Below are 17,450 nucleotides of genomic sequence, written 5' to 3'. Positions count from 1 at the left end.
TGTGACAGGAGTAGGGTGGTCTGGTTCCTAGGAGGGCATGGCAGGAGTTGAGCTGTACACAGAGCACCATCTGCTGGCATCTGTTGGGAATATCACTGCTGGGATCGGTGGCTCGTCTCCGGCTGGGAGACTGAAGCGAGATTGAAAAGGGAGCAAATGCTTCGGGGAGGTTTTGCAGTTGGAGATACAGCTTTGCATGAGAGAGAGCTGCAGAGTTGGCAGCAGCTCTCTGGAGTGCCATCAGCATGGCTGAGCCCGAGCTTCTGGCTCCACAACAGAACGTCTGAGCTACGTAGCTGTAGCCAGATGCAAACTTTGAAGCTTTAAGTCCTTCACAGGGAACAGGGGAAGTGTTGTAACAAAATCAGAATTGGGAATGTAGGTGTACATATTACGTATGTATATTTTATGGATACTATTTGCCACAGGTTTACTTTGGTTTAAAAATATACTGTCTCTAACAGTAACTACACAAATATTTTTTGTCTTTGTGACTGGACAAAGAAATTGGGTAGGATTTGAGTGCTAATAAAAGGTGTAGTTTTCAATAAAAAGGACAGGTATAATTAAAAAAGGATATCACTAAATGAATTTTTATATAGACACATATTTATGAAAATATATATGTGTATATAGACACATTAAATATTTTTTTTGAAAAATGCATTTTTTATATAGAAGCGTTAATCAAAATGTGGTAACTGTTGGTTTTGCCTTGATTTTGAGTCAGTACAAGGATACATTCTGTGAATCTGATCTCCTGAGCTTTGCCAAGTATCCTTGAGTCTTGGCATTTGTGCTTTTTGTAGTCAGACCTGGTTTCTTCCGTGTTCTCAAAAGAATGTGTCTTTGTCTCCAGTACTGGCATTGCTGTCAGCGTATATTTAGTGAATCTTCTGGAACAAAATTCATGCTGCCAAACCTTGGGTCTGTAAGTCAGGAGCCTAAGTTGCATACAGCCAAACTCTTTTTCTTAGTAAGTGAAGAGAGATCAGGTTAGCATCTGTGAATAATTTATTGTCTGTCCTTGTGAACTCAGGGAGCACACCAACTCAAATACTTATTTGTGCACTTCATATAGGTGGACTCTGGGTCCTTCCACCCCACTAGAATCAATTCTGATGTTGCCACTATGATTTGCACTGTCACAGCCCAAGTTATAGTGAATCAGACTGTGATATTTCCTTATATTTTTATTTATTTTAACTCTGTACCAGTCAACCTAGCATTTTTATTTATTTACAAAAACAAGTACTGATTGATCTCTTTTGTTCTGTATCTATTCCTTGTCTCAGCATAGGTATAGACATAATGAGATAACCTGTACAGTGTAGACACTTTGCAGGGGTGGGTTGAGAGAGAAATACCCCCTATGTGAGGCTTTTAATTTGAGCATCACTATCCACTTCATCAGATTTCATCATCTGGTGCTAGCAAATTGGATGTAACCACATTTCTTCTGCTGGAAACAAATTTGAATAAAAGCTGTGTCTTTATGATGTTTTTTTCTAAAACTGCAGAGACTGATGTGTTTTCCTGTGAAGATGTTATATGACAATGCTAGACTTCCTGTCCTTTCTCAGTGTTAGGAAAATATGGTATTCCACTGCCCACAGTGGAGGAAAGAGGGGTAATTTTGCTTTATGAAAGACCCATCCTGCTGAAATCTTGAAACTGCAAATGCACCTCCTATTTTGCTTACAAAAAATTCTGAGTCAACACCTTGCAAAATGTTAGGTAGTAAACTGTAATAGCTCAGAAAGAAAATAATTTGTCTGCAAATTAATTTTAAAAGCCAGTGTGAGCTTTTTAAGAGCCATGGGGGTTGTTGAAAGTGATGTTAAATCAGCAGTGTTCCATCATTGTTGTTTCAAGCTAAGTCTGACTGTACAGGCAAATACTTTAGATATTACAAGGGAGGGTCATGAGGCATCAGAAATTAGTTAGTTTTTAAATCAACATGGGAGTGGCTAAAGCATATGCATAATTGAATGAATTCTGAGTTGTGCTTATAGTTCCTTTTAAAATCACTAACCTTCAACACAAGCTTTGAACAAGATTTAAATAAGAGCTCTGAAAAGAATTGTGTTTGTCTTGAAAGAATTTAAATCCTTGCTACTGCACTGAAAACAATCAATTTATTACTACTAATAAATCTCCTCAGCTCACATTCTGTATCATAGTGTCGAAAATTTCCACAAAATATCAATATTTTGAGGAATGGAGGATGAGTTTGTTTGTTGGATTTTTCTTTCATTGGTTCTATGGGAAGGAAAGCTCTACTAATTGGAGCTAGTCCTTACCTAAGATAGAAGGTTTAAAAAAATAAGCTCCATAATACTAGCTCAAGAAGAATCCCAAAGCTTGACTTTGCTGAGAAGAAATAGAATGGGCTTTGGCTTTGGGTGCAAGTTTTGGGTTGTTTCTTGGGATTCTGTGACCTGTTTCAGACTTTTTCTAGGTAATGGAGAGATCTGAAGGCAAATGAAGATATAATCTGTAGATTTTGAATGGAAGTTTAAATTTCATGCTTAAAATGCTGATACAGCTGAAACTGTGAAGCCTTTTTTCCTGACATTAGTCTTTTTACCTTGTTTTATATTTCATTTCAGGATTTTCAAAAATTTTACAGTTGTCCTAACACTTTATGAAGTCATTGGTAAAAAATAGCAGCTAATTACTTTTGAAATTTTCACCCTGTAGCTTCACTTCTTCTTAAGTAACAACTGTCTAGAGTTATAGAACAGTTGATTTGCCTAGATAATGAATAAAATTTGTATGAGCAAATTCAAGATCACTCTCTTTTTATCAGTCACCTTTTGTTCTCTGCCCTTCTACATTTTTTAACCTTTTCTCTGTGGAACGGTGCAAGCTGGAATAGGTACAGTAAGGCATTGCTCCTGGAAATGATGTTGGGATAATTTCTGTTTACTTAGGGTAACCTTGTAAACTAGAAGTTTCTGTAATCATGCTTTGTCAACATTTGAAGCTAAATCTTGCACTCTAGATAACAATTTTTCCACCTGGAAAATGTTTAAGTGGCTGTTTAGTATTTGAAGCTCTTATACTGACAGATAATTTGCAGAACTCTCTTTGTAATTAGTCCACAGAAGAAAAACTTGCTCTAGCTCAAGAAGAATTAGTTTCCAGCAGAAATCGAATTGCTAGCTATAATCAGCAGATTCAGGAACTGAAGAAAGCAAAGTCTGCACTGGAGCAGGATGCATCAAAGAAGGAGCAGCAGCTGGGTGAGAAGACCAAAATGTTACAGGATCTTCAGAATGATAGGGTAAATGCCTCTGTCTCTTGAAATCTTCACACAGACACATCCATCCCATGCAGACACCCTTTACTATTTTCTATTACATCTTTGATTTGAGAGCATAACACTGTTGTACTGCATAACATCGACAGTTTTACTGAACCTCTGGTGAAAAGACTTTTAGGAGACAGTTGTAGTGAAATTGGTTCAAAGTAGGCTGCTAATTTGTTCTAAGTGGTCAGACAGGTGGGAAAATATTATTAGTTCTAAATCTAAAACTGCAAATATGCTGCTAATTGCACTACAAACTGTGGATAGATATGTGGCAGTTGTTTCCCTATAATAACAAAGCCACCAACTATGTTTTGGGCCCTGGATATTTTTTGATTGTTTGTTTGTTTTTATTTTGTGAACTTGGAAGAAGTAACTTTTCTACCATTTTTTGTTTGTCTTCAAGACTTTGAAAGAAAAAGACTTGGCTAATGAAAAATGTAAAACAACAGAGCTCCAGGAAATAAGGAGTAGACTTGAAAAAGAAATTACCAAGCTGGGTGAAGAGCTTAGAGCCTGCAAGCAAGAATTTCAGAAGGTACATTGAGACAAACTGAGTCTTCTTCATGTGTTTGGTTATCTGATGAGAAATATATGCCTACTCAGTAGATGTTATCTGGAATGGCTTTGCAAAGATGGTTGCTGTAAATATCGGTATTTCAGGTAAGGGAACCAAAGCAGAGATTTCATTGAGGTTCCTCAGCAATGATGTCTTGATTAGTGATAACCCGTGAGCACCGGTGCCCAGTGGGCCAGGTGAAGCACATAACTTGTCTTAGCTTCAGGATGGGTTTTATGTCCTGGCTTTTCTTCAGTTCCACTATAAATCCACTCTACATACCCTTGCTTGGCTATCCTGAAATGAAAAAAAAATGTCCAAAAGAGTCATGATTGTGAAGTTTTCCAGATATTCTAGGCACATCTGGTACTTGTGTACTGGATGTGTGGTAGAGTTGAAACTCCCCTAATGTGCTGTGGTTTCGTAAAATGTCTTAAAAAGTCACAGTTGGGGAAGAAATAATATCAGGAGCCTCACAAAAGACAAATTCTTCCAAAATCATAACAATCAAATGAGTTCTCTAAAGGGCAAAAGTTGGGTGGCTTTAATTAAATAATTTTTAGTCTTCAGTAAAATGAATTGTTTCTTACCACACTCTGCATATTCCATTTTTTAGTCTCTATAGAAACAAACACTCCTAAAAGGCTCTAGTTTGTGTTTTTCATAATATAGTATTAGTAGTTATATTTGCATCTGTTAAGTACACAGAGTTTAAGTTGCTGCAGAAGGATAAATGTAGGTATATTCCCTATGCACTAATAAAAAGAAAATACCATAATAACTTGTGAGTTTCAGATGTTCTTTTGTTCTCCATTGTTTAGAAAATGGTCTCTTATTTTTAGATAGTTTCTCTCAAGTGATCTGTGCTTAGGGAAAGGTATTCTAGTTCTTGTCATTCCTAAAATCTCTATTCTAAAGAAGAAATTTTATGAAGATGTATATAAGATGTGTGCACACCAATGACAGCTTAGTAATAATTTCTTAATCTCCCTACAAGCAATCAGACTGAACAGTAAATTATCTCCTAAAGACTTATATTCTGTTTCCCATCTCCTACCAAGGAATGGATGTATATGTATCTGTAGGGCATCCCCTTGTTCTGGGGATATGTTTTCTCTGGCTTTGGTTTGGTTTTAATTTGTGTTGTGAATTTTGATTTATGGAAAACTGTCCACCCTTGTTAGTCTGTTACTACCTACATGCTTGGCTGTTAATTTTAAGGAAAACAATTTCTATAAATTGAACTAACTATTCTGCTTCAGGATTTTTTGTGTTCAGTTACAGAGGAACAAGTAAAGCCATTATTTAAAACCAAGCATGTCATCCTGCTTGCTGGAAACAGAGAGTAATTTTTTTATACATTTAAGACTGACAGAAGCAACTTTCTTCCATCAGCATTTGGTTTATGGTTGTTTTTAACCATTATGATTGTTTTTAAGCATTATGATGTTTTTAACCTCATTATTGCAACCAGAGAACAACGTGAAGTAAATTACAGAACAGTCTCTAGAAAACTACAATGGATGCATCTTTTCAAAGAACTGTTGAAAACAATTCAACAGATCTTCTTCTGTACTTTAGTAGAAACATGCATTAAAATTATTTTTAAAAAAGAATGTTGATCCTAATATAGGTATAAGTTTAAAATCTTTGATCATGAAAATCACTGATACTTTGTTATATAAAATCATCCTTTCTTCCAGTGATAAAACTAAAAATTATTGCTGTCGTCTCCTAGGAAAGTTTTACAGTAGTTTTGAATTTAATTCCATTTATACTTTCAGTGTTCCTACTTTAACATTAAACTCTGTATCTTAACAGGAAGTGACAAATTTCAAGGATGCAAACCAGCTATTGATTCAACAGAAATTAGAACTTCAGGGCAAAATAGATAGTATGAATTCAACTCTGGAACAGGAGAAAAAAAACCAACAAACTGTTAAAGATCAGCTGAAAAAGAGAGAAGAGGAGCTGAAGAAAGAATGTGCTGAAATGGAAGCCAAACTGGTTAGTATGTTAGAGAATATAAGACTGTTGTTTTGTGAATATGCCTTTGGATTCTTGCAGGGACAGAAATGAAGCAATGGGTTGACTTTCGTTTCACATTACATTACTTTTTAAATGACAAGATCAAAAATCTTTAAGGCATTTATATTGGTGTAGGAAAACTCAGTGAGATGACAGCCTTGTCTAGTAGAGTTTGTTGAATAAAAGTAGTGATTCTGTTACAGTAAGATTTTTTGCCTCAATTAAATGTAGGGAATAGCAAAAGAATGCTTGGAAGCTTGTTTTTCATTTTCCTGCTGTTTTCGTAGCACACAGAGAAAAAAGACAAAGAAGAAGAAAAACGGAAACATGAGGAAAAGGAGACCAAGCTTACCATGCAGGTCACAGCCCTGAATGAAAACCTGGCTACCATGAAGAAAGAGTGGCAAAGCAGTCAGAGGCGCGTGAGCGAGCTGGAGAAACAGACGGACGATTTACGTGGGGACATTGCTGTCTTGGAAGCAACAGTGCAGAATAATCAGGATGAGAGAAGAGCATTGCTGGAGAGGTAAACTGTGGTCATGACGATGTGGCGGCGTAGTTTGAGAAATGGATAGCCTCACACTGAAAACTTGTTTCACTTGATTCAGGATTCTCTGTACATGCTTTATTTAAACCCGTGTTTGTTCTTAGTGCCTGCGCTGTGGGTGCAGTTTCCAGAGTGCAACCTTCTGTTCCTGCCAAAGCACAGCAAGGGGTCTTGGCAACAAAGACTCTTTGTGGGCATCCTGTCAAAGAGTTCTGCAGAAAACAAGGCAGGTTATTGGGATCTTACTTATCACCAAAGCCACAGCTCTGTGCTTGTGCTCAAAGATTTATGCCCATCCGTAAGAGCCTTCTAAATCCATTGGGCTCCTCTTAGTTTTTAGGTATGTAGATTGGAGCTTCTCATCTGATCTGTTGTGTGAACCTTGCAGGGCGTGGCAGAGAGAACTTCTCTTACCTAAACTGAGTATCCTTCTCCATTACTCTGAGGCTCCCATGCCTTGATTCAATTAGAACAGATGCACTAGACATCCAGAAGCCTGGAGGAGACCCCTTAATACCTTCAGTAACAGAATTTGCATAGGAACTTCTAGGTCTGCCCACTACTCAATGTTAGGAGACTGAATGTGGATTACATAGGCTAAGGTTCACAAATAAGGCATTTTCTTCCTCCTAAAAACCTACCGTCTTATTTTCTTCAGTTCTGCTCTTGTCTCTACAGTATATTTAAATCTTCAGGAAGCAGGAAGCATGAAAGGTAATGGGAGTTACCTGAATGGAATGATTACCAGGGTAGAAGAAACACTTGTGAGACAGGAAACTTTTTTCATCCTTATTTCCTGACATGTCTGATGAAGTCAGGGTGGAAAACTTTTATCGCTATTGTCAAACTTGCTGATTTGTTTTTTGAGCAGAGACCTTGGGAAAGGATGGGATCAATTCAAGTGAGATCCTCTTTCTTTGGCAATCCTTTGCTGTACTGTGCTGAACTCATCCCATAGCCATTTACAGCTTGGCAGAAAAATACCCTTTGAAATTTGGCTTTCAACAGTTAACTGAATTTCAGCTGTTGGGAGGCGGTTTCTTTTCTACTCTGTTGTCTGACCTGATCTGCAGCAGGTGGTTTGTGAGAGTGTCCTGTTGCACAAACGTATTTATTGGGACTTGCTGTTGATGGGCTGCATTCAGCATTGTCCCTGTTTTGGTTTTGGGAATAACTCCAGGTATTAATAAGATGCAGATACTTAGGAGCAATGCCAGATAATCTTAAACTGATTGTTACAACAGAACATTTTTCTAGTCAAGGCATCCAAGAAATTTTCACAGCAAGGATTTTTTTGGCTGGATTTGATGGGAGTGAATTCTCAGACATGACAACCTGCCCAAAGGAGGCAGTGTAAATAGCCTTATATGCTTTGCACTGACTACTTACTGTTTTTCCGCAGGTGTATAAAAAGTGAGGGAGAAATTGAAAAGCTTCAAACCAAACTCGTAGAAATGAAGAAAAAGCTGGACAACACAACTGCTGCAATGCAGGAACTTGGCCGAGAAAACCAGTCATTACAGGTATAATTTGATTTGTAGCTATTAAACCTTTTGATTCTCTGTTTGGGAACTTATGAGAATTTCAAATTTGTGTCAGATTGGTGGTGAGTTACCTTTCTAGAGTGAATTAAGATGTTATGTTTATAGTGTATGAGGGCCATACTGCTGTCTGTGGGTTCTTAAATCTGCTTATAGTTCTGAAAATTTGGTTTTCTTTCTGAACAAATATGAATTCTCAGTATCATGACCAAATTGGTGCTTTTACACTGCAGTGGGTAGTGCATGCTGTGGAAATAGAGGATTTTAGTGGGAATTAGACATGCCTTAAAAAAAATGCTGCTTTTTTACGTCTTCTATATAGATCAAACACACACAAGCTCTCAACAGGAAGTGGGCAGAAGACAATGAGGTACAGAATTGTATGGCCTGTGGAAAAGGCTTTTCGGTGACAGTGAGAAGGGTAGGTGTGTTTTACTTTTTGTCTGTGGGGATTTTCTATTTCTGTTGTTTTCAAACTCTTATATGGGATGCAAACTTCAGAAAAGAGTGCTGTGATGAGACATCTCAGACTACAGTTATTGTTTGCAGTACCTTAATGTATTAAAAATAAAGGCTGTGGAGCTTCTTTATTCATTATTCTTTTTCCATTTTAACAGTGTCAGTTTATAAACAATGTTAAAATATTTCAATATCCTGAGCAAGCAAGCAAAATTTCACTGTTGGAAGGGTATTTACAGACAACATATTTATAACCAGTCTGATCTAGATTTATGGGTATAAAAGGAGTGTAAATTGTTTGAAATTAGGTATGTGGGAAAATATGAGATATCACCATCATCTGGTGCTTTGTGACTATATAAACACTAACTTGACATGAAAGAGAAGAAACAAGTGAAACTGTTTTAGGTCTGTAGTTGGACCCTCTTTGTAAAAACAGTTGTGGTCAGCTAAGATGTTAGCATCCCTCAACTGGCTGAATTTGCCCTTCATCCAGAGATTACCATCCCTCCAACAAGGGACTTGGCAGTGAAGTAGACAAGGGGTACCCGTGAGGTTCATTTTGCAGAGCTTCCTGACTTGGTCTTAAGTGACTCCCCTGGCCTGCGTTAATTTGGTGATGTTTTTTGGTTAGTCTTTGAACAACATCCTTTGATTCAAGGATACTTCTCAATGTGAAAGTCAGTAGTTATGTGTAGAGAAGAACATATTTGATGTTGAAGAGGACCAATTCAAGAGGAGGATGAACCTCAACCGGTTAATTTCTGAAGCTGATACATTCTTTGACTCAATGAAGCACTTCTGAATATTTTACTCCTATACCCTTTAGAAAATATTTACTCATATGCCCTTCTGTGTGCTATGTAACTACTATTTGAAAGTTCATACTAATTTTTGAAACATGAAAGTTGACTTGCCCTGTCATTGATGTTCAGCATGTATGTTTCTTCTCTTTCACAGCATCACTGTAGACAGTGTGGAAATATCTTTTGTGCCGAGTGCTCAGCAAAGAATGCCTTAACTCCTTCTTCTAAGAAGCCTGTCCGAGTCTGTGATACTTGCTTTAATGACTTGCAAGGGTAACTGGTGATTGTGAGTGACAAAGAAAAGTTACACTAAAATTTGCTATTTCTGTTGATGCACTTCGTTCAGCACTCAGACTACTATTCAGTTTGGACAACGATTGTAACACTTGGCAAAATTTAGTATATTTTAAAATGTTTATTGATACCAAGCAAAACTATTGTATTTTTTTGTGAGACATGGGCTCAGATCATCCATAGTTTATTGCCATTTATCATGGAAAGAACTTTTATGTCTAGATTAGAAATACCCAGTTATTTGTAAATAAAGTTTAAACAGAGGAGAGTAACAATGTATTTTTTTATCTTTTATTTTTTTGTTCAAGAGAAACAGTGTTTATTGTGATATTGAAGTTTATTCTTGTTTCCTTCAAAGAAAAAGGAAGATGCAAAAACTTGTGAGGATTTTATGTATCAAATGTTGCTGTAAAAGCATAACTAATTGTTGCATTTGATTGCATATCTGATGTTCTTTATAGCCTCTTGTGATTTTGTTTTCTTTCTATCTCTCTGATTCTTGCAATTTTCTCTCTAAAGTTTCAGCTCCAGAGTGAATATTGTGGCTGGACTCAACTTCAACTCAGTTTTATTTGCCCACTTGTAATATCAGCACTCCAGTCCTCATCCAAATACTGCACTTGGGTACTGGAACATCTTTACATATTATGCTGTTGGTGTGTGAGTGTATCTGTCTGGCTGAGAGAGAGAATGTGTGAACAAATGATGAGGCAAAGTTTATCTGGCATTGTAGCAATATTACAAGATGCATTACAATGTTTCATCTCATATTGATTGATTTCACTTTTACATATTTGGTTGATGAATTCTAATCTTCCAGAAACCACAGTTTTAAAAAGCAAACGAACAATACTGGCCTGTAGCACATCTCTGCTCCTGCCCATACCTTGGAAACCTTTCTTACTGTGATTCTGTTTGTACCTCTTTGTTTCTGCCTGCCTGTCTCTAACTTTTCTTCCCTTTGTATCTGGTATTTCAAAACCCTTAAGGTTATTTCTTCCAAGTAGGGATTATGCCTTCCAATATTTAGGGACTCTCTGTCTTAAATACCGTAATACCAAATTTTGCCAGCTGTTCAGAGAAAAGGATTGTGTTCTGAATTCCTCTACTTCTTGCCCGAGGTAGAGAATGAAATTCTGTCACAGTGATAGAAGCTTAGCCATCATCAGGAAGATTTGTTTGCTTTTATCTATTGACAGCTCTATATGTGAATGAGGATGAGGAAGAGTCTCCTTTATGAAAAATATCTTGTCCTGATTAACTATCAAGTGAAGAAACTTCTTAATCCCTCTATTCCAGAAGTGGTGGTCTATATATTTCATATCCCTTCTTAACTTACCTGTCTAGTTCTACATTGGCAGCTTCAAGGAGTTTTCTTGAAATTAAGTTCTTATTTTCCAAAAGCCAAATGAATGATGTAACTGGTTTTCCTCACTGTAAAAGGGTCTGGAATACAACTGTGTGTTATGTGAAATACTGATGTGCTTTTTTGGTTTGCACTTAAAAATTACTTGCTCAAAAAAAAAAAATAATGCTGCAACAGTTCCATATGAACAGAGCCACTGGACTCCCTGTTTCTCCTCATCAATGTAACTGTTTGGCATAAGAATCTTTTGAATAGAAAAATATGAACAGAATCTCTGCCTCTAGGAAATTTTAGGGGTTTTATTTATTTATTGAGAGCAACTGAAAAATTTGCTTTTTTGGTCTGACACAGGACTTCAGAAATACGGGAAAATTAAAGATGTGACAATCATGCTCCAGCCTAGATGCATTCTGCCCTGTTGTGTAACACACAGAGTCTCATGTTGCCCTCAGGGTAAAGGACAACCACATGGAACAGGAGGGATTTTGAGAGGGAAGGGAGAAAGTTCCCACAGCTACAGAGGAAGATGGAAATTTTTCAGGGGGAGCTAAGAAAATGGTTAAAAGACTCACTCATGTTTAGGCATTTTGCTTTTGAATGGGAATATGTGAAGGCTCAGGAGAGACTTCTGCAGTGGTAGAAGCTTTATTAGGGTTGTTCTTAATTCAGCTTTTTGGGATCCCATCGTGTCATGAGGAGAGGCACCTCACTCAGCAGGCTGCTGAAACACTGCAGTTGATTCACTGCAGATCACACCTTGGTCTGGAGCTCTTCACCTTCAGGGACAAAACCAGCTGAATTTTTGAAAGTTGCTTTTTGCTGCCTGGTTTATATGATCAGGTTTTCAAGGGGATGAGAGTGCTTTTCAAACATGCATTTTTAGAAAGAGATATTGTTAAAATCTGGAGAAATTGTGGTGGGCTGTAAACTTTTCTGCCTGAGCATTGCGTCTGCAACAATAGGCCAGGATTTCTACAGCTTGTCACTGTAGTAAATTTATTATTCCATTGCCAAATCTTATGCTCCTTTTATGCTTAAAATTTTTAGTGCTGATCTGTATTTGTTGATGAGTTGATGGTATACTACACCCTATAATCACTGGCTTCACTGCCAGGTTGGAAGTTGTGCTCAAGCTCAGTAAAATGTTCCATAGTAAGGGAAACTGGAAGGTGAAAAGCTTTGTATTTACAAATCTGCCTGCAGACTCTGACTGTTTTGATGGGCACGTTTCAGTAGAAATGTAGGCTTTTTGTTGCACTGCTTTAAAATCTAAGTGATAGGAAAACCTAGTAAAAAGCCTGGTGACTGTTACCATGCTTAGTTAAAGGATTCCAGACAAAATAGTTTAGTGTACTGACTTTTCAGACCACAGACACAGGAACAGAGGGGAAAACTAATAAAATGGCAGAAGAGACTAGAGTCTTGGAACTGGAGGAAGCATGGTGATTTGTTTTCACAGCCTCTAGTAAGAGGCAGATTGCTCTGATTCACTGAGGAGTGGCCATTATAGAGGAAGAGGGGAAAATAATGATAAAACCAGCACTCAAACCAGTAGATGTGTGGATTCCTCCAGCTACCATTGGTTACTAGTTATTACCGTGGCATCAGGAATGGGACAGTGAAGTGTGGGCTTTATTCTTGAGACTATCTCCTCTTCAGGACACTTCATCCACATTCAGGATTTCTGGGAGAGCAAAATGTGACAGACTAGCTGCTACATGGGCAGAGACAAGCTGTGGAAGCTATCATAAAAATAAAGTAAGGATAGTCTTGGTAAGGGTGGGGAGAGGTTCTTTAACATCACCTGTCTTTCCAGTCAAAGACCCACAGACTCTTGCATGTTTTCCTCCAAAATGCCAAATCCTACTGTTCCACTCTGACTTCATGTCAGCAATATGTCGTATTTCTGTCTTGCAACCCTTCTAGAGGCAGGTGGGGTTGCAGAAGTCAGTTGGCAGGCTTTTGATCTTAGCTGGCTGTGCTTCTCTGTTATTTATTTCTTTTCCCCCTGTATTCCCCACAGTAATCTTCCCCCTTCTGCAAAGGTTGAATGAAGAGGATAAAATTAGTGAGTCACAGTAGGAAAAGTTGCTGTCTGTAGATGAAAAGACAAAAGGAATTTTCTGCTGGAGCTTCCAATAGAGGCAAGAGGTTTACAGGGATCTCATTTTTCAGCTGGCTTCACTCTCTGGCACAAGAGTCCAAGGCTGTAGGGTACTGTGTGGGTTTTTTCCTCTGTTTTTGGAAGGTGTCAAGTAACCAAGTTTCCATGGAATGTGGAGTGCTAGGTACACAAGAACAATGAATAACTACTTTTGTTGGCTTTGGGACCTTGAGGATTATTTGTGAATCCTCACTGGAAAAGCTTTCTTAGTGGAGCAAGAAGGGATTTGGGAGCAGAAGCATGAAGTACCCTTTCTGTGTTTGTATTACCTGAGCAAGAGCAATTGAGCCTCTCCTGCTAGGTGTAAGAGAAATGACATTCCTAAAGAAGGGATCTGGGAAAACTCCGGTACTTTTCTGGATTGTTCAGTTAACCATGGAGTGGGAATAGATGCTTGTTGCAAAACTTTAAAAATTTATGGTCAGTGCTCAGTGATGGACAGAAAACTGCTGGAGCTGAAGTTCAGGAGAATATAAACTATGTTTGGAATATGTTGAAACTGGTAAATTACTCCTCCAAGTACCACCACTCCTGCTCTCATATTCTTGCAGGACTAGGAAACAGCACTGTCATTTGCACTGTGCACTTTTTGCTGTCTAACTAATAGGACCTACAGTAAATGGAATGGCATAATGTGCACTGCATCTATTAGCTGTAGTCATTGGACAGAAGGTTTATCATTAGCTGGATTTTTCACTGTATACATTTGGCCCCTTGCTGTTTAAGGAGAATTGCACTCACAATTCCTTTTACCAAAAACACAGTCATCTGAGAGCACATATAATAGCAAAAGCCATGTTAGTCACATACATGTTATCTTTGTAGAACTTGATTATAAGATTATAAAATGAGAAAAAAATGTTTTCTTTGTATTTTCAAGGATCTTGCCAGTTGTGCAGTTCTTAGGTTCTGAAGTCTTGAACTCAGCACCCTTCTAGGATAAGTTTAAAATTATTGTCCAACAGCCTCTCCAAAAGCACAGAATGATGTACTTTTCAAAACCAGCTATAACTGAATAATAAAGTCCCACCACAGAAACTCAGTTTGGGAGGTATTTTTCTGTTTCTGTTTTTAAGGGGCACTGAATAAAGAGATGCATGTTTAGAGAGAATACTAGATACCACTTAAGTTCACAATAAGGAAGGGTATAGGTCCTGGGTAATGTAATGAACTCTGCCTATTGCCTGTAGCTCTCCACATACTATGTGCTCACTGTGCAGCAGATCAAGATGTATCTGTGCATTTGAAGATTACTGGACCCCTGCTAACCCTTTGGATCCATGTTACTATGAAAGCAGAAGCCTGGTGTTTCCAGTTTTCCCTCCCCCTATGGCCTAAACTAAACACTAAGAACAAATTCATCTGTATTTCTTGTCTTTTTTGGGTAAAGAGGGCTGGGGAAGAGTGTTCATTGTTATATGTCAACAGGCCGGTGCTGGCAGGTCCAGGCTACTGCTGTTGGCTTTATGGCAAAGTCCTCCACTGTGTCATGCTGAAGCTTCATTTCTGGCACAAAAAGGATGTTTGAAAGTATGTCTTGCTGGGTTAACAAATACCAGAACTTTTTATAGTAATATGTCCAAAATGCTGCTTGTATAGGAATTGTCACTTTTGTAAGAAAAGAAAAAAAGGCACAAAAAAAAAAATCATACGACCTCCCCATTTGATGCCATTACATAAGATTTCATTTAAGCTACCTCTCAGTGTGCAATTCACACATTAGGTAAGTTTAATAAGGTTTTCTCACTGACATGTTATAGTTATAGTGAATAAAGTCATAGTGAATGCCAAAATTGCGAAAGTTTACCACCAAAAAGGAAAAGTTGTCTTTATTTTTTAATGTGTGTTTGAAAGAATCCAACATTTTCAAGTTATTATAAACTCTGTTATATTCTTTTAACTTCTGTAGTTTCAACCTTGCAAACTCTAGCTGCTGGACAGGAAATAAATCATGCCTTCATAATTGCAGTCTGCTGGGTAAAAACAATTTTGTATGCAGCTTTGTCATTTGGATATAGATAACCTCAGTCACCAAATGTACCATTAATTTGGTTGTCTTTTTCTTCAGAGCTTGGGGTATGAAGTTGATGAATGGTATTCTGTAATGGATGTGTGCCACAAATTACATGGTCTCATTTGCCTTTTCTGAATTTTAATGATCAGTTTATTATTGCAGATGTGAATATTGTTCATACAGCCTAATTTCTGTATAATTGTATAAAATATAAATGGAAAAAATTATAAGTTTTTATCCAATATATAGAAATAATGTATAATAATAGACTTACGTTGTGGTTTTACTTACAGAGTACTGTACTTCTTTTAAACTGGATCATACCATCTTGATAGGTGTAGGTAGGGTTTTTTTGCATGAGTGTGTTTTGGGTTTGTTTCTTTTTAATTGAAGTTTGAGTCTCTTAAGTTCTGTGTTCAGTGTTTGTGTTTACTACTTGTGATCATGTAGTTGTGCCTTACATTGTGAAAGAATTTAGTCCAGTGTGCACTGTAATTCTTAAACTCTGTGATTTGGAAGGTGGCTGTGGATTTGAATGAGAAGGTGACACCCTGCATCAACCAGTTCTGTATAAATGATAAAGAAATGTTACTGAAATGTCGTTTTTGTTTTCTAACCTGTTAAAGGAATGATTAATAACAATAAAAAAAAGTTAGACCTTTCTAATAGACCAGTTATATCATTCAAAACTACCTTGCCCCATTTCAGGCAGCAAAACTACTTTGAAATGGAGGACTACAAATGAACTGTTGGGAAGCTACACATCTAAAAACAAGCTAAACACTCCGGTTTCTTGGACTTAGGGGGAGCTGCAACAAAGGCTTTCACATTCCTGAGGACACAGTCATAATGACTGTTTTTCAAATTTGTTTTTTTCACAGGTTAAATTCAGAGTAGTCTTTCCATTTCCAGTAGCTGTACAAGGCTGCTGGATATCCCACATTCTATTAAAGTCCTTCTGTCCCTGACTGTGTTCAGACATCACATTCAGTTGGATAAATGCCATAACTGGAAGACTCAAAAGTAGCACTTGTTTTATTTTTCAGACAAATGAAAGTCTTGCTTTTGAGACAGAAAGCTCTTTCAGAGTGGAACTGTGTTGCAGAGAGAAGCCAGATGATTGATGTGGGTGATCAGTCCTATGAGAGAGACACTATTGAATTGTGGGAGCATTAACAAAAGCCTGTGTTTGGCTACTGAAGCAGGTCTTACTTGGGTGTCTGTGTAAAAGTGGACAAAAACGGAGAGAAGAGGTCTCTGAAAGGCAGTTTGAGTTGGGAAGTCAATTTCTGCCTCGACTGCTTCCTGAGGTGTCTTTCCCTTGAGACCACAGAAGAGCTTGTTGAGCTTGCATCTCTGTGAAGACAGCCTGTGTGTTACTACTGCCCTCCTTGGAGACATGCTGGCCTCCTGGAATTACAGAACCTCTGGCACTACTTGTTTCGTAAGTGAGCAGATGTGGCTTAAGGTTGTTTTGGTAAAAAATATGCTGAGTGAAGTACCTGCTTCCTTCTGCCAGCACACAAAGCACAGAGCTTAGTCTGTCAGGTGTGACTGCTTTGGGCTTGAAATATCTTTCTGTCCTGTCAGCATTGGTTTGAAGACACTGTGAGGCTCTGGTGAGCACTAGGTATGATGCAGTGTGCAGCTGAGCTTGGGACTGGGGAGATGGAGCACGGGACTGGGGAGATGGCCGTGTCAGACAAGTTGTGTCTAAATGTTTGCAGCTTGTGTGGTGTCCCTGTGCAGATCTGCTGTCTGCACTCTGTTCTGCTCTCCTGCTTTACACATTCACCGCTTGGCATGGAGCCTGAGTGGCTGTTCCTTTCCCAGGAAGCTTGCCCATCATAGGCACAGGGGAACGTGTGTATCACAGCAGCCTAGGCTGCATTTGGAGAGATTGAAGCAGGTAAGTGCACACACAGATATACACATATACACATATATGCAAAAAGCATTGTGTGATATTATAGTTTAGTAGGTAGAGATGCATAACTATCAGGAGCTATGGCTACACAACTGTAATTTAGTGAAATTTATTAAAACTGTTTGAATGATGGAATAAGCCTTCTGACCTCTCTGGTGAATGAATTCTCCTCACCAACATAGGAGTTTTTTCCTGTCATGCTTCTAGGAAATTACAGGCTGTATTAAAGCTTCCCTGTGTGGAGACAGTCTTCCCTAAATGAAGCAAAGAGCATCTAGGAGCCATACATTTGTTTCATGGCTCATTCTCCCTCTCCAATTTATTCCTACATGGCATGGTCCAAACTGCTCACCTTTGTCTAGTCAAGTCAGAAATCTGTTAGTTTCAGAAACTTAAGGCATTCTGGAAGAGATAACTGTGTTTTCACTACAG

General features: G+C 38.1%; 1 protein-coding gene across 3 annotated transcripts in view; it reads left to right on the top strand.

Annotated features, from left to right (window-relative positions):
• EEA1 (early endosome antigen 1) overlaps positions 1-15,757 on the top strand; it is a 74,574-nt gene extending 58,817 nt beyond the window's left edge. For all 3 annotated transcript variants that reach the window (XM_050324154.1, XM_050324153.1, XM_050324155.1), the window contains 7 exons: positions 3,104-3,289; positions 3,720-3,851; positions 5,694-5,879; positions 6,188-6,426; positions 7,850-7,970; positions 8,311-8,409; positions 9,408-15,757. In XM_050324154.1, the coding sequence (XP_050180111.1) occupies positions 3,104-3,289; positions 3,720-3,851; positions 5,694-5,879; positions 6,188-6,426; positions 7,850-7,970; positions 8,311-8,409; positions 9,408-9,530 (1,086 nt within the window). In that variant the 3' untranslated portion in view covers positions 9,531-15,757. The remainder of the gene's footprint in view (positions 1-3,103; positions 3,290-3,719; positions 3,852-5,693; positions 5,880-6,187; positions 6,427-7,849; positions 7,971-8,310; positions 8,410-9,407) is intronic.
• The last annotated feature ends 1,693 nt before the right edge of the window (positions 15,758-17,450 follow it).

This window comes from Myiozetetes cayanensis, unplaced genomic scaffold (assembly GCF_022539395.1).
Source record: "Myiozetetes cayanensis isolate MyiCay16 unplaced genomic scaffold, myiCay2020 scf3, whole genome shotgun sequence".
Classification (NCBI taxonomy): domain Eukaryota; kingdom Metazoa; phylum Chordata; class Aves; order Passeriformes; family Tyrannidae; genus Myiozetetes; species Myiozetetes cayanensis.
This window is presented reverse-complemented; position numbering and strand designations above follow the sequence as displayed.